The 22,845-nt window shown below is 52.9% G+C and overlaps 2 protein-coding genes across 2 annotated transcripts; one reads left to right on the forward strand and one right to left on the reverse strand.

Annotated features, from left to right (window-relative positions):
* Nucleotides 1–990: 990 nt before the first annotated feature.
* Nucleotides 991–6,170, reverse strand: NCLIV_033840 (conserved hypothetical protein; the record flags this gene model as incomplete). The annotated part of the gene is made up of 6 exons (XM_003883580.1): nucleotides 991–1,155; nucleotides 1,647–1,750; nucleotides 2,264–2,882; nucleotides 3,552–3,964; nucleotides 4,932–4,997; nucleotides 6,107–6,170. The coding sequence occupies 6 exons, from the start codon at nucleotides 6,168–6,170 to the stop codon at nucleotides 991–993; spliced, it is 1,431 nt and encodes a 476-aa protein (XP_003883629.1).
* Nucleotides 6,171–8,969: 2,799 nt separating this feature from the next.
* On the forward strand, nucleotides 8,970–22,568 carry NCLIV_033850 (hypothetical protein; the record flags this gene model as incomplete). The annotated part of the gene is made up of 20 exons (XM_003883581.1): nucleotides 8,970–9,461; nucleotides 10,219–10,586; nucleotides 11,159–11,305; nucleotides 11,617–11,972; nucleotides 12,254–12,566; nucleotides 12,905–13,029; nucleotides 13,438–13,556; nucleotides 14,145–14,342; nucleotides 14,843–14,931; nucleotides 15,487–15,657; nucleotides 15,936–16,073; nucleotides 16,576–16,938; nucleotides 17,464–17,680; nucleotides 18,093–18,707; nucleotides 19,154–19,215; nucleotides 19,372–19,504; nucleotides 20,074–20,157; nucleotides 20,635–20,820; nucleotides 21,278–21,400; nucleotides 22,026–22,568. 20 exons carry the CDS (start codon nucleotides 8,970–8,972, stop codon nucleotides 22,566–22,568), a joined length of 4,842 nt encoding a protein of 1,613 aa, XP_003883630.1.
* Nucleotides 22,569–22,845: the final 277 nt, after the last annotated feature.

Genomic DNA, 22,845 nt, shown 5'->3' on the forward strand with positions numbered 1-22,845 from the left:
ATATATATATATATATATATATATATATATATATATATATACATATATATATACATATATACATATATATATATACATATATACATATATATATATATATATACATATATACATATATACATATATATATATATATATATATATACATATATACATATATATACATATACATATACATATACATATATATATATATATATATATACATATATACATATATATACATATATACATATATACATTTATGAATGCAGATATAGATGCATGTGTATGCGTGGAAATGGACCTCTCTGAGTCTCTGTGTTTTGGGCGAAGGGTCGAGCAGGAGATCGAGTCTGATTTGTGCGATTTGCTTCTTTTGCTGTCTAGACAGCGCGGACGACGCGTCGTCTCTGCACGCATCGCAAGCTCGCAGCAGGCACTGCCGTGAAGAAAAACACGCGCGAAAACAACACCTGACGACGGCCGTGACCAGAACGCCGGGTTGGAAGAGAAAACGCGAGGGAGGAACACCGACGCTCATCGGAGAGCCTCGAGTAACCACGTGGCGCAGCAGAGTCGAAAGACAGGGACGCACACGGAGAGAAGGAGATACATAAATATTGGCAGATATAAAGAGATATAAATATTCCTTTATAAAAGTATAGACATGGATAGATTTAGAGAGATATACTCATATTTAGGTAGATGGATTTAAATACAGAGAGAGATAGAGAGACAGAGATGGAGAGCAGGAAAGAGAACGCAGACGGCGTGAGTGGAACCCTCGCGTCAGATATGGATATACACCCGACACGAAAGAACAGAGCAGGCGGAGAGGCACGGCGAGAAAGATTCGTTTGCTTGTTCCTAACTTGTCGATTTGTGGCTTCGCCACGCGGCGCCCGTGGGGGAGCGAAACATCGAGGCAAACAGTGGACGCATGAGCGTCGTTCCGCGACTCGCCCCTTTCCCTTTTGCGAGGGTTCGGCCGCTCCCCTCGCCCAGTGCCTACCCGTCGTCCGGCGCAAGAGCGAGGACGCACTGAGCGACGAGTCGACGAAACAGCGCAGGGTTCCCCTGGTGAAGATTGAGGGCGCATGCAGCCCACGCAGCGGTCAACGTGTCTTCGCCGTCCATCGCCACACAACGCGCCTCGAGGGCGTCTTCTACGACCTAAAAAACCAAAGACGCGAGACAAAAGCGCGTGACAAGTGCGGCAGAGCAACAGGCAAACGGACGTTTCGGAACCTACACTCTCTCCCTACACCACAGACAGAAACACACGTCTTTCCTAGTTGCCTACGCCATATCCATGCACGTGTGTCACATCGGCGAATAAGCAGGTACGCGTATATGTATACATAAGTATATGTATGTACACTCGTATGCATTTGCCTATATATATATATATATATATATATATAAGCACGTACGATTGTTTGAATATATGTGTGTAGGTAAAACTTCTACGTCACTGGAGGCGTATGCAGGGACAGAATGCGAGACGGGTGTATATGATGGGGAGTTCCACATCTGCGTGGGGGTAGGGATACGCATCTAGCCAGTGGCTTCTGTGTGACCGTTTTTATTCCAGTTTGTCGAGCCTCCGAGATGAGAATGCTCCAGAGATCCTCTCGAGATTCAGAGTCCAGTCTGTGGCGTACAGAGAGGAAGGCGAGGGGAAAGGGATTAGCCGGTTCGCGTGTGAGCGTGGCCAACGCGAGGGTGATGTTTGCGAGCTGAGACGGCGGGAGAAAGCGCAAACGTCCTGAGAAAACAACACACCGTATTGATTCTGCATGCATGCCCATATCCACATACGTTTGTATAAAAGGATAAGCGCACACACAACGAAACATATGCATATATAACTCTTTGCATGTATTCGTCGTCGTCGTACTTCATCCCTCTTTTGACCGCGTCAGGGAAGGGAACTGGGTAAACTGAGCAGGGCTATATCTACATACACAAATACATATATATATATATATATATATATATATATGCATTTTCATAAACGTTTTAGGATGGCTCAGCGTATGTCTTTGCGACGAGGCAAACCGTAAAATGCACTGGGGCAGAAGGGCGTGCACGCAAAAAAACGCCCATTTTCTGAATGGCATTGAAGCCCACACGTGCCTACAGTTAGAAGGCAAGGATACCAGGTGCCGGTTCCGACTCGCCTTGAGCGACAAAGATTCGAAGTCGTTCGGTCGCACGCAACGAGAAGACGGCGAGCCGACGGGGATCGGGAAAGACGCGCGAAGATGAGTCTGCTTACCTCGGAGGGCGGTGAAAATCTCCTGGTACATGCGCGGTTTGACGACGCCGAGAGTGGCGAAACTGAGGAGCGAGACGGCCAGCGGGAGGCTCTGAGTGACGTCTTCAAGCGACCCGCGCGTGGAGGTCTGGCGAGGCGCCGACGCAAAAAAAGGATCACTTGAGATTTTTGTCTGAACTGCATGCGCGAGAACTCCGAGAAACGGCAAGTCCCGAAACCCCACCGTCGACAGCCCCAGAACAATGAAGCTCAGCTCTTGCAGCGAAAACATCTCCAGGCGCGCTGGAAGAGAACCCAGCATTTCGTCGCCCTCGTCGGCAACAGACGAATGGGAAGAGGGAGACGATGGAGAAGAAGAGGAAACAGAGGAAGGAGAAGAAGGAGAGGAAGAAGAAAGAAAGCGACAGTAGGACTGCAGGAATTCCTGGATGACTTCGCGAGATGCTCCATGTGAGAGGGGACAGAGAAGAACAGGAAAGTGAGAGAGTTGCTGCGGAGACAAGGCTGCCAATCCGTCCTCAGGGACTGCCGAAGCACAAAGGTCACCTTCGGCACCAGACGCGGGGGGCGAAGAGTCTAGGAGACGAAGAATGGAAGAAAGAATGTCCTCTGGACAGTGCTGAAAACATCATTCACACGCCGGACAAAACCCGAAACAGAGATGAAACGCGAAAGCGGAAGGAGGCAGACCGTCACGCTTTTGTTTCGCGTTTCCCCACGCTCCCTCTCTGTGTGTGCACTCACAGCAGCTGTGCTTGGTATTTATCCTTTGCGCCTATACTTCTGTTTTCGTTTTTCTTTTCTTTGCGTGTCGTAGTTGTCTTCACTCTCGCGCAATGCGCAATCCCCGACACGCGCGGCTCCAGTAGCGCTCGCCCTTTCTCTCCGCTTGCTTCTATTCACTCGCCGCTGTCCGTCTCTTTCTTCTGTTTCTCCTTGTCCTCGTTCGTGTTCCCCCGCCTTTTGGTCTCCCGTGTGATCGTCTCCTTCGCGTTCTTCTCCCTCGTCTTCATCTGCCTCTCCTTCTTCGCCTTCTCCCGCCGTTCCTCCCCAGCTTTTTCTCTCTCTCTCTGTGAGCAAGTCCTTCCCTTGGATGTCCCGAAGGCAGGCCCGAGTTCTCTTCCGCGCGTCTTTGTTTTCTCCCCTTTTCTTCCCCGCTCTTTGCGCCCGTTCGTCTCTGGTTCTCCGTAGTGTGTCTCTCTAGGTTTCCTCGTCCTCAGAGTGCCACGCAGACCCTCGGCGACCCCCCTGCGGTTTTTTTGCAAACTCTGGTGGCCAGCGGCCTTACCGCGAGTCGGCTAAAGGCGACGAGCGTCCGATACAGCTCCGCAGGCTTGAAGGCAAGAAGGCGCTTCTTCAGTCTCGCGAGGAATTTCTGGAAGCGAATGTCTCTCCAGACGCTTTCGGTTTGCCCGGCAGCCTCGGCGGCGGCGGCGGCCACGCGATTCAACGCGACAACAAACTCCCCTGGAGCCAGGCCAATGCTCGCAGCGGGGTGGTTGTGTTCGTGTTCGTGGGCGAAAGAAACAAAGTGTTTCTCCCTCAGGCGGAAGTCGAGAATTTGGAGAACGTCTTCGAGAGACAGCGGAGCGGGCTCGCGGAGAAGAGACAGGGAGGCCTCCGAGGAGGAAGGAGCAGACGAAGAAACGAAGCGGAAACCCCGCGCCGAAGGAGACGAAGGGCGACCGTGGACGGAGACACCTGCAGAAGAGGGCAACGAGCCGGGACAGCCCCGCGAAGAAACGCAGGAAGAAAAGGAAGAAGAAAAAGCGATCCCGGGGGAAGCGGAAGAACGAGCGACTGACAGAAACGAGGAGCGAGGGAACGTGGCGGGCGAAGGCGAGATATAGAGGGGAAGAAACGCGATCGAGGAAGAGAGAGAAGAAGAGGGAGAAGAAGAGGGGGAAGAAGAGGGAGAAGAGAGAGAAGAGAGCGACGAAGAGAGAGACGAAGGGAGGGAAGGAGTAGCGGACGGAGAAGGCGAAGGTGCCGATGGAGACGGAGACGAGAGAGCTGAACTTCGACAGGGCGACGGACGAGATGACGGAAAGGCAAGCGGTGGACGTACACCGTGGAGAGGTCGAGAAAAGCGAGGGCCGGAGGGAATCCTCCGGACGCCTCTTTGCGAGAATTCGCGTAAAGGAACCACCATCGTTCTCTCGGGGGGAGGCGGGCGTTTCCCTGTCTCGGCAAACGCGTGTGCTTCGTCCCTGAATTTCACCACCTAGAACGCAAGCAGACGTCCCCGCTGCACGCTGTAAGGGTCCCAGAAGAACTCCCAGGAGAGGCGGCGAGCGTCCGCGACAAGACGCTGAAATCGCGGGATTGGGGGGATGTGTCTACTCCCCTGGAGGAGAGAAGCCTACGTGGAGTGTCCCAACACCTGCACAGTCATCCACACAACGGCAGATGCCCTACAAAAAGAGTTTTTTGTCTCTGGAAAGGAGATCGATCCTTCGACTGGAGCACGTGGAAAGAAGCGCAGAGACAAGGGACACACGGATGAAGGCCCCGAGGCGTGGTCACGCCATCGTCCGCGACACGGCGCCTCGACGCGCAAAGATGACGAGGCGGGCGCTCGGTTCGCCTCTGTGTTTCCAGGAGCTTTGTTGAGGAGCATACAAATGGTGAAGACGAATCGCGTATTTGGTGGAGACAGCTAACTCACGAGGAAGACAAAACGAGGGTGGGAACGTCGATGCAGCCCCACGGCTTTTCCCGTGGACGCTGCACTCTGAGAGAGAAGGAAAACACGGGCGACACGACGCACGGAAGGCGAACCTCGTGTTTCGCGGCTCAACCGAATAGAAAGATCCGCTTTCGCCGCACTTCCGGACCTTTTCTGGCAGAAACGAAGCGCAAGGAAAGGAGATGTGCTTCTCGATTCCCCCCTCTGGCTCTCGCGCGACAGGCACGCGAGCAAAAACGCACTGTCTCCCAGCAGTTCGAGGCAGTGTGCCCCGGTGGAGGGCTGAATACGCGGTTTGGAAGAAAAAAAAAGCGGAGGTCATGGATGAATAGACGCGAAAACACGCGCGGTGTCCTCACAAACCCTTGTTTTTCGGTTGCAAAAAAGTGCCGTTCGCACAAAGCTTCACGCGGAAAATGGTTCGTTTCCCGAGTCATCTTGTCGAGACACCACCAGAGAAGGCGCATCCAGAAGATCGACGCCACAGAGGCGAAAAAGCGCCAAAAGGTCACCAAACGGAGGCGCGGTGGACTTTCGTCCGCGTCAAGCGAGGTAAAACGCTTCGATGGGAGACGGCAAGGCGCCTAGAAAGCGCGTCAACCAAAAGACCCGGCGAAACGCGGAAGATGCTAGCTACGCAGATCGCGCGGCAACGGTAGTCTGTGTATAGACACCCCCGAGAGCGAGACGTTGGGCGCTCTGGTTTGTTGCTTTTGCTCCATTTGTTAGGTTTAAAGCAGCAACGATAACAGAATCGAAAGGTGCGGAGGCAGTTTTTCGGTCGCCGCGAGGGGAGCGAAGAGCTTTTCGAACAGCAACTCGTGGTACCGTCGCGTTTCCAAAATAACCGAGGGTCCTTCTTCCCCGTCAACGCTCCTTGTTTCCTGTCTCTGAGCTGTATGCAGCGTTGCACAGTCTGAGTGGACTCCCTCACTTTTGTCGTCGGGAAGCCGTTCGACTGGTCTTCTCCACTAATTTCCACCACTTATGCAGAGGTTTCCAAAGCGGTTACGCATCGCTGGTGCGCTCGCGGGGTGCGAGAGGCGGTTCGTCGGAAGCCGAGTCCATTGTGTGTGAAACGAATGCGTGAAACTCCGTACCCGTTCAAATCAAAAAGAAAGGCCGGTATGCACGTGCCCAAGGCACAAGGCTACCTGTTTCTGTCTGTCCGGGAAACGGCGGATCCGGGGGCGTTTGTATCGGGTTAGCTGGCTTCATCTGAGTGCGGCAGCGCTCCCACACCATGCGCGTCGGCACACAAAGAAACCAAAACACGCACAAAGTTAAATCCCGGGTTGAGGTCGGGGTTAGCTGCAGTGACTCAGACCGGGGACGGAACGGGGCGTCCCTGCTGGCGCCTCCGTGATGACGAGAGCAACTCCTGACGGCTCTCGTCGGAAGCGGACCCTGATCCGAGCCGCGTTCCCCAGGAAAGGATTTTCTGGGTGTCTCCTGGGTAAATCCGCAGCTGTGTAGGCCGCACCCCCGTCACATGCGGCTTTGCGCATGAGTTGTGTGTCTCGGCCTTCGTGTGGTAGCTTTAAAAAGGAGCTTTGGAGAAAGACCGGCAGTATTTCAGAACGTGTGCGGACTGATGGCGGATCCCTGCAAAGTTAGGTACCTAGACGCCGCGGTTCATGCGTGCGTAGTGGACACAAACGTCAGCAAGTTCACAGGAAAACTCTTACACCTCAGTGAGGCGGCAGCAAACTGATTGGGACTAAGCGCGATCAGGCCCGACGCCGCTGCGATTCTTAGACTGCAAACACGCGAAACTGTCACAGAGGGCCGGACTTCCCGAAAGGCCGCACGACACTGTCTGCAAGCTGTCTCTTGCTCGCTTTGCTGGCGGAGTTTTTCCCTCCGTTTCAAGGTAGTCCCCTTCTCTGTGGTGTCGATGGTCAGAGACACCAGGCTTGCCTCAGTCGAGAAGAAATATTCGACGAGACCCCGCGAATTCCGTGCAACCGCGAGACAAGGCGGAGAGGCGTCAAAGCCAAGTGTGAACTCTCGTGTTTACGAGCGTGTGTGACCTAACCACTTGGACTAAACGCACACATCTGGGAAAGGCCGCGCTGCAGCGCAGCCGAGGACTTCTCGAAAACCACGGACTCTTTCTCGTCTCTTGAAAATGCTCAGCCGGGTGGTTCTAAGTTCGTTGCTCACAGCTTCCGTAGAAGCGATCTCTTTGGCTCTGGAGACGTCCTACATCGAATGCTTCCTTCGTTCGTTGTGCTTGTTGAGCCTACGCAGACATTCATATCGGGGAAAGCGGGGCAGTCCGGCTCCTTGCCGTAGCTTCCGTGCCTTTGGGGAAACGTAGATTTATCTTGGACCTGTGCTTCACCAGCCGAACGCGGAAACCAGGGAAGCTGTGCGTCTCCTCGGGGGGCGTGTAGAACCCCATCGGCACGTAGCGAAAAGCGCCATGCAAAAAGCGCCATGCACGGGGCGACCTCGACTGGGGAAAAGCACAAAGGCGAACCGACAGCCAGTGGTGCCTTGGGACGCAATGCAAAACGGCCACAACCGCGAGCGGCGGTTCGAAGTTCGGTGTGGAGACAGGCGCCATGGGCAGAGTCTTTCCGAGGACATAGAACGGAGTCTCGATGTCGGGCCAGGAGCCGGGAGCCAGGCCGTTTGGGTCGGTACGACCGGCACATGCGGTCTTTCCTATCCTACTTTGCTGTCGCACCTCTCACGCCGTTTCCGCCGTCATCGTAGGAGATTTCGCTGTCGGCACGTCTTTCCGGTTGCGAGTTTCCCGCGGAAACCCCCAGAGAGAGGCTCGGTCTTGCACGGACCGTTGTCTTGAGAGGCTCTGAGTCTCTTTCCGGTTTTCGTTGTCGGGTCTGACTGCTGTTCTCCCCAAGGCCCGATCAACTCCGAGCGCCCCACCAAACGCGTGACGGGGCCTTCCGCTTTCTCGACAAATCCGAGGAAGTGGGCTACAAACGATGTGCGGCACAGGCAGTCCTCAGGCTGCCGCTTTGCAGTCGCTTTGCACACAGACTCGTGTCGCCGCACGAGGCTCTCGCCCGCTGGTCCGGGGAGAAAGGGGATGAGCAGGTCGCGCACACGGCTCCGCGATGCATGCTCTGAAAATAGACGCGAGCGCTGCGCTTTCCTCCCGGTCTCTCGGCCGACAGAGGCAAGCAGAGAAAAAGCACAAGTTTTTCTTCGCAGACCCGAGGGAAAGACGCGGCTCCGCCAGGCGCGTTTGGCCTCTTTTCTCCACCGTTCCGCCGGAAAGCTCCTTGCGGCCGTTGCCGTCTTGCGGTGTATCCGGAGTCTTGCGGTGTAAAATCTGCAGGTTCTCCGTGAACAGAAATCGCCGGACACTTTTGAAAACCGCGAGTGCGAATCGCGACGAAAGTCCGACGGAGAACGCACAAGCAACACAGAGAAAGGGAGAGCTTCGCCACACACGTCGCGCTCTGTGGCCGCTGCGTCGGCGTGTCTTCTGCTGGACGACGGGGAACACTTCTGCGGCGGCTTCAGATGCGTTCTCCCCGGGGGTTGCTTTGCGGAATCGATTCATGCCTTTGTCTCGCCAAGTCTCGCCTTGCCCGTCTTCTCCCTGGGCAGAAAGTGAGCGGACGAAAAGCGCGAGGGAAGCTCTCGCGCCTACGGCCCTCGTCTCTCACAATCCCGTCTCTCCACCTTGGCGGTCGATCGCTGCCGGCTGGGGCCGGTAGACTCTGGAAAAAACGCGTAAAGATCGATTGGCTCTTCTTCTGGACACGTTTGCTCCCTCATCGGCGAATCGTCAGCAGGTCCGCCTTCTCGTTTGTGTCTCCTCCGTGCCACGAAGTTGGCGACTCTCTCACCGTGTGCTCGTTTGGCGTCTCGGGCGAAACCGCCAACCACGCACGTCCTTCTTCGCCTTGAAACGACTTCTTCTTCTCTGGGATTTGCATGTTCACCGAGTTTCGTTCCACTGTTGTTTCACCTGTCTCTTCCACTGTCACGTGGTTCTGTTGATCGGCGTTCTGCCGCCGCGCACGACTCACCTCAATGAACGCCGTAAGCGACTCTCCCTCTCCTCACGGGGAAGGAGAGAAGGAGGGAGAAAAGAGCGTCTCGGCGTCTGCCTTCGGCACGGATGCCGGCCCGACAGACTCCGCGGCGTGTACCGGACAGGAGACGGCCCTTTCGTCTGAGAGCAGAGACGTGAACATGGACGACATGTCTCCGGGAAACGAGCCTACTTCGGAGGGGAAGGAAGACCGCGAGGAGGACGAAGAAGACGACGCGGAAGAGATGAGAGAAGAGGACGACGACGAAGACGAGAAAGAAGACGACGAAGAAGGCCTGAGGGAAGGAGAGGAAGAGACGATGTTTGGAGATGGACCCGAGAACTCTGTGAAGGGGGAGTACGGCCTCGCAAATGCAGAACTCGAAGCGAAGCTGCGCGAGTTGCTTCGACAGGCAGACACCTTCTCGTCGAGAATCCACGGCGGAGGAAATGCATCCGCGCCACCAAAGACAAAAGGGCCGGGATCTCGAGTAAGCCTTTCACAAACGCCTCGCAGACGTCCCGGAAACTTCGGCCTTCATCCCGGACGGAGCGCGGTCTCCCCAAAAACTTCTTCCATGTCTTCTGCTCTCCGCGTTCCCTGTTCGCTCGCTCGATTTCCTTCAGTCGGTGTCTTCTCTCTGTGCGCCTCGGCGCCCTCCTCCAAAGGCCTTCACCGCGTATATACAGCTGGGAAGCCGTCTCCGCGTTTGTACCTGTCTGTCACCGTGTGTTCATGCTTCTTCTGTTTTCCTTCCCTCTCCTCGTTCCCGCCATCTTCATCTCGCACAGCTCCGTTTCTCATGGGCGTGCGCGGCTCCTGGAACTTTCTGTTTTCCTTCTCGTCTTAGAGAGCGCCTGCTGCGTCGGCCATCTTCACTGGTTTTCTTCTTTTCTTGCGTGCTTTCTGAGACGCCGTCCTCTTTTCTTTTCGCCTCACCAAGAGCCGGCGTCGCCGAGCTTCCGACCTTCAAAATCCTGTGTTTACATGCGTGTTTTGTTTACGTTCAAACGCATGCACAGTGTCCACGGATTAGTTAAATATGTGTGCTCTCTACGTACTCATGCATATGATGCATATACATATATATGCACAAAAAAGAGATGTTCCTGCAGATTTGTATGCACATACTTCCGTGTGTGTGTCCATCTCACCGTGGCAGATGCGCAGCTCTGTTGACATGTGTAGACGTGCGACGTCCTCGCCCATCTGGAAATCGCTTCCTTTGTGGTGGGCTGTGCGTCCAGAGCCGGGAGCGGCGCATGCTGAGCGAGGCGGAGGAAGACGACATTTTGCTTCGCCGACTGGAAGAAGATTCGGGCGAAGCGGAAGGCGACGGGGCGAGCCAGGGAGACGTCTTCGTGCGCATCACTGAGCAGCCGTCGTGCATCGAGGGGAAGATGAAGCACTACCAAATCGAGGGTTTGAACTGGTTGTACCAGCTCCACTGTCTGGACATCAACGGGATCCTCGCCGACGAAATGGGGCTCGGCAAAACCCTGCAAACCATCAGCATTCTCGCCTTTCTGCAGTTCGAAAAAAACATCCCGGGCCCCCACCTCGTCATCTGTCCGCGATCCACTCTCGACAACTGGTTCAACGAAGTCAAAAAATGGTGAGCTCAAGACTGTCTTCCGATATCTGACGTCGCGTGCTGTATACGCGAATATTAGTATGTGTGTACACTTGGGTGCATGCTGGCTTCTGCGTAGATTTTATTCGCGTGAGTGCGCAAACTCACACATGCCTGTGGCATGTCTGCCGCCACCTAGACGGCCTCTGGCTCGGTCCTCCCTTGTCTGCTTCCCCGTCTCCTTGTGTCCCCAAACGCGAATTTTGCTCTCCATGTGCATGTTTTTTAAACCGACTCGGACCTCCTCTCCGTCCAGCGCCCAAACCTCTGCGTTTGCCTGCCTCTGTGTTCAAACGGAGCGACCTATTTCCCTCCCTATCCGCACACCCAACTCTTGCTATATCTATCTAAGTATCTCTGCGTGTTTGTGTCTGCCTATTTCCATCTGTCCATTTCTATTTGTCTATTTCTATATGTCTCTCTGAAGCTGCGTCTCTTTCTCTGTCAAAAGAGTACGTAGGGAGGTTGGTGTGAGTGTGCAAATGTCGGCGCGGAACTAAGTAGCGTGGGAGGGAAGTGAAAGCGTCGGCCAACGTCACTGTTTGCGCATGCAGGTGCCCTCGTTTCCGTCCGGCGCGTTTGCACGGAACGAAGGAGGAACGGCAGGAGCTCTACGACACCGTTCTGGATCCGGGTCACTTCGACATTTGCATCACGACGTACGAAATGGTCATCAAAGACTACCACCGACTCGCCTCCAGGTGAGAAAATTGACGCACCCGGCATGAAAGCCCGAGGAAGGACAGCCGAGGAGCCGTCGGGCGGCCGCGGCCCTCGAAGGTTGGTCTCTCCGCGTGGCTGCATGCGCGCGCGCGCGAGGCGATATCAAAACTCCGCGAGTGTACGTGTACGGTTTCATATCTGCTGCTCGCTTAGATGAAACCTTTGTAGGTTTCTAGAGTGACCCGTTCTTTCCGGGTCCGCGGCACCTGGATAGTCGAAACTTCCAAACGGTGTTTCGCGGTTTGAATATGTACAAGGTGGGACTGCTGGGCTGGGTGGTGCGTTGCAGATTCCAGTGGAATTACTTGATTATGGACGAAGCGCATCGAATCAAGAACGAGAAGAGCGTTTTGTCGGAAGTCGTGAGAAGGTTTCGGCCGCGGCGGCGCCTCCTCATCACGGGCACTCCGCTACAGAACAATTTGCGGGAGCTCTGGGCGCTCCTGAACTTCATCATGCCGCAGCTCTTCGACGCCACGCTCGACTTTGCCGCACTGTTCGACTTCTCGAGACTCAACACGGAGCAGCAACAGCACCAAGTCATCACCACTTTGCACCGCATTCTCAGGCCGTTCATGCTCCGTAGACTCAAATCCGATGTCGCCAGAGATCTCCCACCCAAAAGAGAAATCTACATTTTTGTCGGTAAGGAAAAATGCCTCTAGCCTCAGACCGCATCTGCACTTCGCTGCAGTCCTTCCAGGCGGCTCCAGCTGTTTCCTGTGGTGTGCATGCCTGCGCAACTCGACATACATACATATGTGTGTGTGTATTGATGCATATTTATATACGTACTACCGTGTACGGAAGCCAATCAGATGCGTGTGCTTCTCTCTTTGTGTTTCCCTGGTTGGCGCGCCTCTCTGCCTTTGGGCCAAGCCCCGTGCACGTCTGTGCTTATCGAATGCCTCGCGGTGTGCTTTCAGGGATGTCGAAGTTGCAGAAGAAGCTGTACGCAGATATTTTGTCGAAGAACGTCGAGGTGTTGAACGCGATGTCTGGGAGCAAGACGCAGATGCTGAACATCCTCATGCAGCTTCGCAAGTGTTGCAATCATCCGTACTTATTTGACGGCGTCGAGCCTGGCCCGCCGTACGTGGAAGGCGAACACATGGTTGAGGCCGCAGGCAAGATGGCGCTGCTGGACAAGCTGCTGCCCCGTTTAAAAGCCGAGGGCAGTCGCGTGTTGCTCTTTTCCCAAATGACTCGACTTCTCGACATCGTTGACGACTACTGCAGGTAACGAGGACGCGAGAGACTCCAGGGGGACTTCGAGGGACCGTCGACGAGGTGCACAAAAAGCTGAAAGAGACGGAAAATGAAAGAAACGGAAAATGAAAGAGGTGGAGAGGGAGAAAGAGACCAACCGGCCAGGAGGAGAGACGAGAGCGAGGGCGAACAAAACCGGGGAGAAGGGACCGAAAGAATGAAGGGGGACCGAAAGAATGAAGGCAAAGTGTAGAGTGTATCAATAGGAAGGCGACAGGGATCTGAGAGAGACAGCACGAAAAGAGAGACGGAGCGAAGGAGAGATTGTGCGTCTGGATCTTGCGGTTACGCTTTTTGCTTGTTCCCAGGTGGCGAGGCTTCGATTATTGCCGCATTGACGGCGGCACGCCTGGCACAGAGAGACAGGAGAGAATCGACGAGTTCAACGCAGAAGGCTCCAGCAAGTTCCTCTTTCTTCTCTCTACCCGCGCAGGTGAGCCAGGGTAGCGCACAGAGAAGGCGTCTTTCGCGCGAGTTTTGGAAAACCGCTTTCTTGTCTATATACCTGCGTTCGTGGCAGACTGCATTCTTCCTCGCGGGGGTACAACTGACATCCGAGGATCCTCTCTGCACAGCACTGGCCAGCATCTCCACAATCCTGTGGCCACCCGCTTCTCCGCCTGTCTCGTCTGAACATATATATATATATATATATATATATATATATATTGGCATGTTTTCTTGCGTTTCGAGGGGGACAGACAGGGGTGGTGGGCGTGCGGTGGGCGGTAGAGGAACTGGAAGGGGCGTGAGAGGTTGGGTTTGTCGTGTGCGTTTTGCGAGTCTTTTCGTCTCTTTTTGGTCACGCAAACTGCCGATTTTTGCTTGCCACTCTGCACAGGCGGTCTCGGCATCAACCTGGCAACGGCCGATGTCGTCATTCTCTTTGATAGCGATTTCAATCCGCAAATGGATCTCCAGGCGATGGATCGCGCGCACCGCATTGGCCAGAAGAAACGGGTGAGCAGACTGGGCAAGTCTAGGGACTTCCACGCTCTCCAGATAGAGCGCCGAACTCGGGCTTGTGTCCATGCTCAAGGCCACGAGACTCGTTGAAAGAAACCTGTCCTGACTACCTTTTTCTCGTGCGCTTTGTCTCTTTGTCTTTCTGTCTCTCACTCTGTATGTACACCTGCATTTGCGTATTCATATGTGCGGAGAGATGTGCAGAGGTTTGGATTCGTTTTCTCAGTTTCATTTTGCAGTCGTTTTCCCTTTCGCCCGCGCCTCCCGAGCTCCCCTTCGAGTCTGTGCATGTCTCCCAGTCCTCGTAGTTCCCAGACCGCGTTCAGAGGCTGAGTTTGTTTCCTTTCCGTGATGATCTCTGCAAATCGCGAGTTGACGTCTCTTTGCGCGTCGTCGACAGTTCGAGAGGTTGACAGAGGTGGGCTTCCTTGCGATTCCGGCCTTTCACCCGACCTAAAGGTTGCCAGCGGATCGCCCTGGTGTCTGTACAGTGCAGTGTAGACGCCGGGGGGGCTGTGACCTGAGAGCCAACCCCTGAATTTCTTTTTTTTTTGCTCGTTCTTCTGCGCGGGGCCTGTCCAGGTGGTGGTCTATCGCTTCGTCACAGGCGACACCGTCGAGGCAAAGATCGTCGAAAGAGCGGCGAAGAAACTCAAACTGGATTCCCTCGTGATTCAAAAAGGTCGCCTCAGCCAGTCCAACCAAGCACAAAAAGGGCCGTCAACCAACGAGCTCCACGCCATTCTCCAATTCGGCGCTCAGGAGGTCTACCGCACTCAGGTGCGTTCAACTATATACATACATATTTATATGCGTGTTTGCACATATTACCTGTATGCGGCTAGGCACATATCCATAAATTTATATATATATATATATATACATACCTGGGTCTATGCATAGCTGTGGAATGCTCTTATTTGTCGCTATGTCGACATTCGGTTTTTCAAGTCGGCATTCAATGTCTTCCGCCTCTCGGTCTCTCGATAGATTCGTGCAGTTCCGTAACGACAAGGCACCAAGCATCTGCATATACATAGTGATGTATTGGCATTTGCGGATACATGCAGATAGTGATGTCAGTAGGTCGACGTGGAGAAATTCATTTGTATATCTATATGCTATACACACATACGTATACGTATAGGAATTACCATGGGTATTTGAATATGAACATCTGTCGTGTTTTAGGGTGTGGGCACTGGGAATGGAGTGCTGCAAACTGTTGCGGCTGGTTTGAGATGGTTTTGTGTGTTGCATGCGGTCGGCTGTTGTTCCAGGACGAGAGTTCCATCACCGAGGCAGATATCGACGTCATCTTGGCGGATGCCGAACAGAGGACTGCAGAAATTCAGGCGCAACTGACCAGGTAAGGAGAAGCTTCAAATCGCCTGTCTTCCCCTCGAAGGGAATCGAGCCCATCATTGCGACCGACACGATGACCCAACACATATGCCTAATTCGACGCGTGCATATATATATATATATATATATATATATATGTTAATGATGCTTATTCATGTATATGAATGCGTATCTAGGTGTATGTATATCTTTATGCATACGTAGATGCAGATGAGTCGAGTTCATTTGGAGACTGTGAAGCGTGAGCGGTGTCGCAGAGCGAGACTCCTCAAGATTCACATAGCTATATGTTTATGTTAAACATTTGCGGTGTGCGATAGAAATGGGAAGAAGTGCCTTTGTGCTTTCTCGAGAGAAAAGCAACGATCCACCGCGGGTGTCTTGGCTGAGAACGCGAGAGGACGGTTTGCCGCGAGAGACAGACTCTCGCTTCTTTCGTCTCTCTTGTCCTTACCTCCACTTTCCTTCCTGAAAACATATACATATATACATAGATATATGCATGTGTGTGAAAACAAGAAAGCTTGTGTGTGGACTGTTTGGTCGCATGTGGATTTAGCTTGGAAAGGACTTTCGATTTGAGCAACATGAGTCTTGACGGCGGTCTCCACATGTACGGAGAAGAAGAAGATGAACTCCGAAACCAGCCGCGGAAACCGGGGAGAAAAAAGGCGGTGAAACTCAACCGCCCCGCCACGTTCTTCGAGCTTGGCGATCGAAAAACCAAATGGTGAGGCTGCTTTGAAATAAGCGAGTGCAAACGCGCGAGAAACATTTGCGCCTTCGCTTTCTCTGCAGAAACCATGTGCACATGAACTCTGCTGCACATATATGTACATATATATGCATATATGTGTATACATGTACATATATATGCATACATGTATGGGTGTATTTGGTGCGTTCATGGACAATTAGAGGGTAATCAAGGTTCGCTGGCAGTTACGAGAATTGTGGGGGATTGGCAATGCTCTCATCTTTGCATTTCCTGTGATTGTCTGGTGTCAGGCGAGGCGACGGGGGCGCAGCGGCGATGGCGATGGTGAAGAAGGAACGGAAGCTGTCGAGGAAGGCGCTTACCGGTTGGAGAGCAGAAATTAACGGCGGATACGATTTCCAATTTTTCAACGCCGATCAGCTGGACGCGTACGCAGATTTCTGCTTTCAAACTGCCTTCCAAGATTGCAGTTCCCGTGCCTTGCATGCGCGTTTTGAGGCGCTTTCGTGCGCCGTGCTTTTTTTTGCCCCGTTTTGAGCAGCGTGGGCCGCCCTCCGAACCGCAAGGCATGCGTTTTAACGTCGCGTCGCTTGGTCTTCAGACATGAATGTATTTATATATATGTATATATATGTAGATGTATATATATATATATATATATATATATATATATAGACAGAAAAAGGGTTGATACAGACGCACACAGCTGATGCGTTACTCGATGCTTGCGTACCTATATACAGAGATATATATATTTATATATATGGGTGTTCTAAGGGTTGGTATACGCCTGAAGATCTTTGTCGATGAGTGTGCACATCGGTGCTTTTTTTTTATCCTTTTGTAGTGATGCGTCGTTCTCTGCCTCCATGTCCTGATGTGGTCGCATCTCTCTTCGAGGCGGGTTTTTTCTCTTTTGCCTTTTTCCAGGTTGGATGCGATTCAGCGCAACTGGCAGGCGTACTTGGACAACCGAAGAAGGAAGTTGCTGGAGAATTTGAAGCGCGAACGAGGAAGCACCTTGGCCTCGGCCGCCGGAGCGAAGAAAGAAGCCGAGACAGCAGAGAAGGGAGAGAAAGGAGACGAGGCGCCGCCTGCGAAGAAGCAGAGAACGAGTGAAGAGGAAGGCGCGAAAGCGGTCCTCGGGGACTTCCAGAAACCGGCGGCGGCTGATCTGCTTCGTGCATGCGAGGAACCTGTCGAGACAGAGCAGGAAGGAAGCGATGCCTGGACCAACGGCGTCGAGCATCTCACCGTTCCGCAGGCGCGGCAAGTCGAGACGCTCCTCGAAAGGTAGACGCAACGCGATTTCTCCCAGTCCGGCGTGATTTAACCCACGCATGCACACGACCCACGTTTTGCCAAATTCACTTTTGACACAAAATGAATTTATACAGCATGTTTTTCCAAATGTCTACACGCATATACTTCCTTTCATGTGCATGTATATATACTCCTGCAGTTCGGGATACGTTTTCCTGGGGGTGATACGTAGACACATATATACCTATATTTGGGTACTACGCAGATATTCATATGCATATATATATATATAAATGTATATGCATAGAAACAACACCGTTTAGGTAGATATGAACAATGTGTATTCACGAGCTTAAGCATGTATACGCGTTTTTTCCTGGTAGAGGACTTCAATTCTGGGCGCCTGCCCCGGATACGAAGACTCGTGGAAAGGCATATGTACGTGTCTGTACACAGAGGACTCTCGCGCTCTTTCTTCTATGCTCCTGAGCATGTCTTTTCTGGGAGATATGCATGAGTCGCTGCATTTCCCTTTTGTCTTTGCTTCTTTTCCAGTTTTGCGGCGGCAGCGGGGCTGTCCCTGAGCACCTTTGATGGCAAAAACGCGGAGGACGTGGAAATGGAAGACGCATCTTCTTCGTCCCCGTCCTCCAGGATTGAGAAGATCTGCCGTCTTCTTCGGCCTGCGGAGGACAAAGCGCAGAAGAGCGTATTTTCCACAGAAGCGCCGTCGTTCGCCGCTGCACTGAAACAACTGGCTGAGGACTTTGTTGTAAGCGACAAACTTCGGTTCCTCTCCTCCCACAAGCCGGGCTAGAGGAAGGGCGAGAAAGAACGAAAACGCCTTCTCTCGCATTCGCAATCGCGAAGCATGCACAGTTTTCTTCTGGGTGTGGATTCAAGAGAAACGAAGCCTCTCCTTTCACTCCTCTTCGACGCGTTCGTCACGTGCATACATGCAACACCACATGCACACTCCATATATATTTATATATCGATATTTGTCTCTGTTTTCGTCTGTTTATGTACACAATGTATGTAGAAGTGTATGTGTATGTTTGTGTGCGTTTCGGAGGTTTTTGTTTCCGGCCATTTTGGCGTTTGGTTGCGAAAGGCCCTTCTTTCTGGTTTCCAGCGCTGTATTTTCCTTTCTTCACACGCGTCCGGTCTCTGTGTCCTCTTAGAGCGGCCAGGCAGCGGCGCTCGGCGTGCCTCTCGCAGTCGCAGCTTCGCAACGTTTCGCAGCGTCGTTCTCAGCGGGGCAACCTGACGCGGAGAAGAGGGGGGTGAAGCGCGAGCGAGAGGACAGCAAAGAAGACAGCAAGGGCGAGAGCAAAGAAGACATCAAGGACGAGAGCAAAGAAGACAGCAAGGACGAGAGCAAAGAAGAGAGCAAGGACGAGAGCAAAGAAGAGAGCAAGGACGAGAGCAAAGAAGAGAGCAAAGAGGAGAGCAAAGAAGACAACAAAGAGGAGAGCAAAGAGGAGAGCAAAGCAGAAATCAAGGAAGAGAGCGGTGGGCCGGCACCGGAGGCGGAGGACGAGGCACCAGGAGAGGAGGAAGACGGGGAGAAACCTTCGCCTCCCCCCTCCGTTGGCGGTTCACCGGCAGCTGAGGAGGGAACGACGGTGAAGAAGAAGGCTGGACGACCCAGGAAGAACGTGAAAGAAGAGGAGCGAGGCGTGGACGAGGATGAAGAAGACGAGGCGCTTTTGGCTCTTTTGAAAGAAGAAGACCTCGACGACGAAAACGATCCCGATCGACCCGAGGAGTTCACCGAGGACATGCGCAAGGAAAAGGTAGAATGGCAAACGAAAAGCCGGCGCATGAAAATAAAAAGACAACACGAAAACAAATGGTGAAATATGACCTTGCTAAGTGCCTAGATAAGCACCTCGTGTTGGGTTTTAGCTGCAGCCAGAGCGCTCCGGGATCTCTCCGTCCCTCTTTGAAAGCCAAAACAAACTGGTTTGTGCATGTGCATGCAGATATACATATGTATGTATATATCTGCATGTATATATATATATATATATATATGGTTGAAGACGTGTACACATATCAAGCGATTCGGTATTTGTTCGTGTAGGTTTGCGCATGCTTCTTATCAGCTTCACTGTACTGACAATAGTTTGCGTGTGGCTGTGTACCCCCGTGGATGTCTAAAAGGCTGCGCTGAGACAGCGACTCTGCATGCAAACATATAGGTGGGTTTAAGAGCGACGGCTTTTTATTTTGTTTTCAGGACCGTCTTCTGGCTGAGGGCTTTGGCAATTGGAACCGCACGGAATTCTCAAAGTTTGTCAGGTATGACCAAGCGTCTTCTCTCTCAGAACCGCTGTTCGCCACATCCTCCCTCCATGCTCCTTGCCTGGTTTCTTTTGCGCTCGCTCTTTTTGTCTCTGTGTCGCGTCTTTGCGTTATCTGCTCGACTCTCCGTTGCGTGTTTTTCTCTTTCTTCAGCGGCCTTATCCACTACGGGAGGGACCGGCTCGCCGAGGCGTGGTGTGCACACTTCCGGGGCACGAACAAGAGCCTCGAGGAACTTGAGCGCTACACCGAAGTCTTCTTCAAAAGATACTCAGAAGTTGAAGGAGTGCGTCACACAAACAGTTGGTTCCAGTGCCCTAAAGGCGACTTCCGTCCCTGCTCCGGAATCAATCCCAGGCACACACGGATGTGGAGAATTGTAGTGCATGCGCACATGCAAATGTGTCTACAGATCTGCACATATATATGTGGACATATACTTTGTGTATTCATCTTTGTATGGGAATGCGTATGTTTACTCAATATAATACCCATATATATATATATATATATATATATATATATATATATATATATATAGGCGAAACGTGTATACATGCGTTATGCCCGGCAGACGCAACAGCAGCCATAATACATATATTAGTGTATATACCGGCATTTGATTTCTTTGAATTTTTGACGGCGCTTTGGGTCGCATGCGTTCGCAAGTCTGACATAGATAAGGAACGCTCAATTTTTTTCGGCCTCTGGGCAGCGAAGAGACGCAGATGTCCTGTCGACTTCGCTCCTCGGTCCTGGCTGGGGACATGTGGCAAAGCGATTGCCAAATTCTGCAGGAGGCCTAGCCGCAGATTTCTTGTTTATCTCGTCCTGTGTCTCTGCGTTCGTCTATAGGGCGACCGCATTATGCAGCGGGTGGAGAAGGCGGCGGATATTCGTGGAGCTCTGGACTCGCAGCGTCGCGCGGTCCAAGCCATGGTACAAAGTCCACCATTTCCCTTTTTTCTGCTCTTCTCTTTTCTCCCTTCCGGATAGTTCGCGTCGTCCGTCTCTTCTCTTGACAGTCAACACTGTCCGTTGCACACCAATCTCGAAGCCTCCAGGACCACGCATGGTATACTTGTACATATATGTATATATATATATATCTGCATACATATCTGTGTACTGGGCATCGATAGATGCAGACCGATCCGGCAGTGAGGTGGGCGAGTGGCCTCTGTGTGGGTATACGGTGCTGGCGTTGATTCGTAGAGATAGTCGAGAGGAGGAAATGTGCGTCGCTCTTCAAAAGAGAGACTCGATACGTTTCGCTTTCGTCTCGCTCTGAGCGTCTCCCGTGCTCACTCTTGCTCCCGGTGGGAGTTGAGGCATTTCTCTTTCTTGCCTGTTCTTTACAGAGAGCGCACAGTTACCGTAGGATTAGCTTTCGTGTTCCGTTTCACTTTTTCTTAGGTCGAGGAACAACTTCGAGAAGAGCGGACGGACGGTGGGGTTGCCCGCCCGATTGAGCGACCGGACGAGCTCCGCCTGCCGAAGCGTCTCGCCCCAAGTGCTCATTTCACTCCCCAGGAAGATGCGATGCTGCTCTGGGGTCTCTACGAGCAAGGCGTCACCGCATACGCAGCGATCCACGCGCTGGTAGGCGAGGAGTGAACACGCATGCAAACGGCAGACTTCCGCGCATGCATGTGCCTGCATATAGCTATGTCACCGGCGGAGCGAGAGGCACACAGATGGATGCACTGAATCTACAGGACAGACCACCGGAGTGCGCGCTTCCCCGCTGGAAGGTTCTTCGTTTCCAGGGAGGTTTTGCTGAGAGAACAGGGATGGGTTCTCGCGTCTATAGTAAAGACAGACGGGCACCAAGAGGAAGACACGCTCTTCCCCATATCACTCTCTATGTCTGTATAAATGCTTTTGTATCTGTGTATGTGTGCATATGTTTAGGTTTGTGTGCAAATGTATACATGCTTACATGAGTGTGTGCGTTTGAGGCGTGTGCGTGGCCTCTCATACGGTTGTTGGCTAGTTCTGCAAAGAATGTTGAGTGTATCTCTTTCGGCCTTTTTCTTCCCTGCATGCGTTTGGCCAGCTCAAATATTACTGGTTCGATAGCCGCGGGTTCTTTCACGTGGCGTCGAGGAGCATGAAGCAGGTGGAAGACCGCTGTAAGGAGATCGTTATGGCCATTGAACTCGAGGAGACGGCGAAGACGGTGAGCAGAGAAGAGAACCCGCGCCATTAAGGTTATTCCACATGGGTTATGTTCTAGGCGTCATTCATGGATTGCTGGCTCCACGCGTCTTAACAGCGAGAGGTAGCTTTGCTAGGAATTTCTCCGGGCTGTCTGGTTTAGAGGTGCTCCCACGCAGGAAGGACAGGACAGCAGCGGAAAAGCTGAGGCAAACGGCAGCGCGTTACGGCGTGTCTCGCGCCTGTGCTATCATTTTGTCCTCGCCGAGAGGGAGACAGACAGCGAGGAAGCCCACGCACGTGTTTTCGTGTTTCCTGGCAAACAGGAAACAAAGGTTTTCTGGCCGATATCTCCCAAGGAGTCCCTGCGTTTTTCTCCTGCAAGAGACACCGTGGTCGCCTGTCAATTTTCCAAGGTTTCAGTGGCTGTTGAAGCAGGAGAGCACCGATTTTTTTGTAGGATGTTTCTTTTGTACCCATCTTTTTTCTCTGACGCGGGACGCTGTGCACTCTTCTCTCCCCCCCCCCCCCCCCCTCCCCTTGGCGGTTCAGCTGGGATGTCCCGTTTGTCCCACATTTCTTCCCGCGGTGTGACCGCCGTTTTGGCCACAGAAAACCATCGTGTGTGTCTCCTGACTTGTTTTCAGGGACAGAAAGAGTACATGCGATATCGGCAATTTCGACCTACCAGCCACAGGATCGGCCGCCCGCCGACGCGCTTGAGTGCGGGAGGACGCCCCGGGCGCGGCCACGCTTCTCAGTGCTCGCGGAGCCGCGACAAGAACGGCGAGAACTTGTTTTTCCCTGGAGACGAAGGCGAGGAGGGGCGGAGCGTGTGCTGGGAGAACGAAGAAGACGAGCGCCGAGACGAGAGACGAGACCGACTCTTCTCCGAAGGCGCGAAGAATCCGGAGGGACGCGGCGGCAGTCAAAAGGGCAGACGATGCACCGGCAGGAAGCGAGGACGACCGCGAGGTGGGCGAGGCAGAAACTCGACGAGGGGACTCGCCCCGTCGCACCTGTCTCCGGGCGGAGTCGGCGCCGGGGTCGGCTCCGGCGAGAGCGACAGAGGCGGCGAAGAACAGGAACCGAGACCCGAAGGCGAAGAAAACGAGTCGGGCAGAGAGGATGTGCGAGAGAAAGTCGACGAGGAAAAAGACGGAGAAGAAGAATCCAAAACGGCCGCATAGCCAGCAGCCGAACCAATATGGGGTCTTCGAGCCTTTGTGGCCTTCGATATATATATATATATATACATATATATGTATATATATATATATATATATATGGGTATGGTTGTGCATGTATGTGAATGTTCCATGAGGGGTATTCTCTTGAGAAAAGGAGGCAGAAAAACTCACCGAGACAGCGGTGCCGCGAGTGCGCGGAGCGGGCGACCGGTGAGAAGAGACGAGCAGGTTGAGATCGGGGATTCTGTTTTAATACGCATTTCGTGATGTGTGCGTT

The sequence above is a fragment of the Neospora caninum genome, chromosome VIII (genome assembly GCF_000208865.1).
Source record: "Neospora caninum Liverpool complete genome, chromosome VIII".
Taxonomy (NCBI): Eukaryota; Apicomplexa; class Conoidasida; order Eucoccidiorida; family Sarcocystidae; genus Neospora; species Neospora caninum.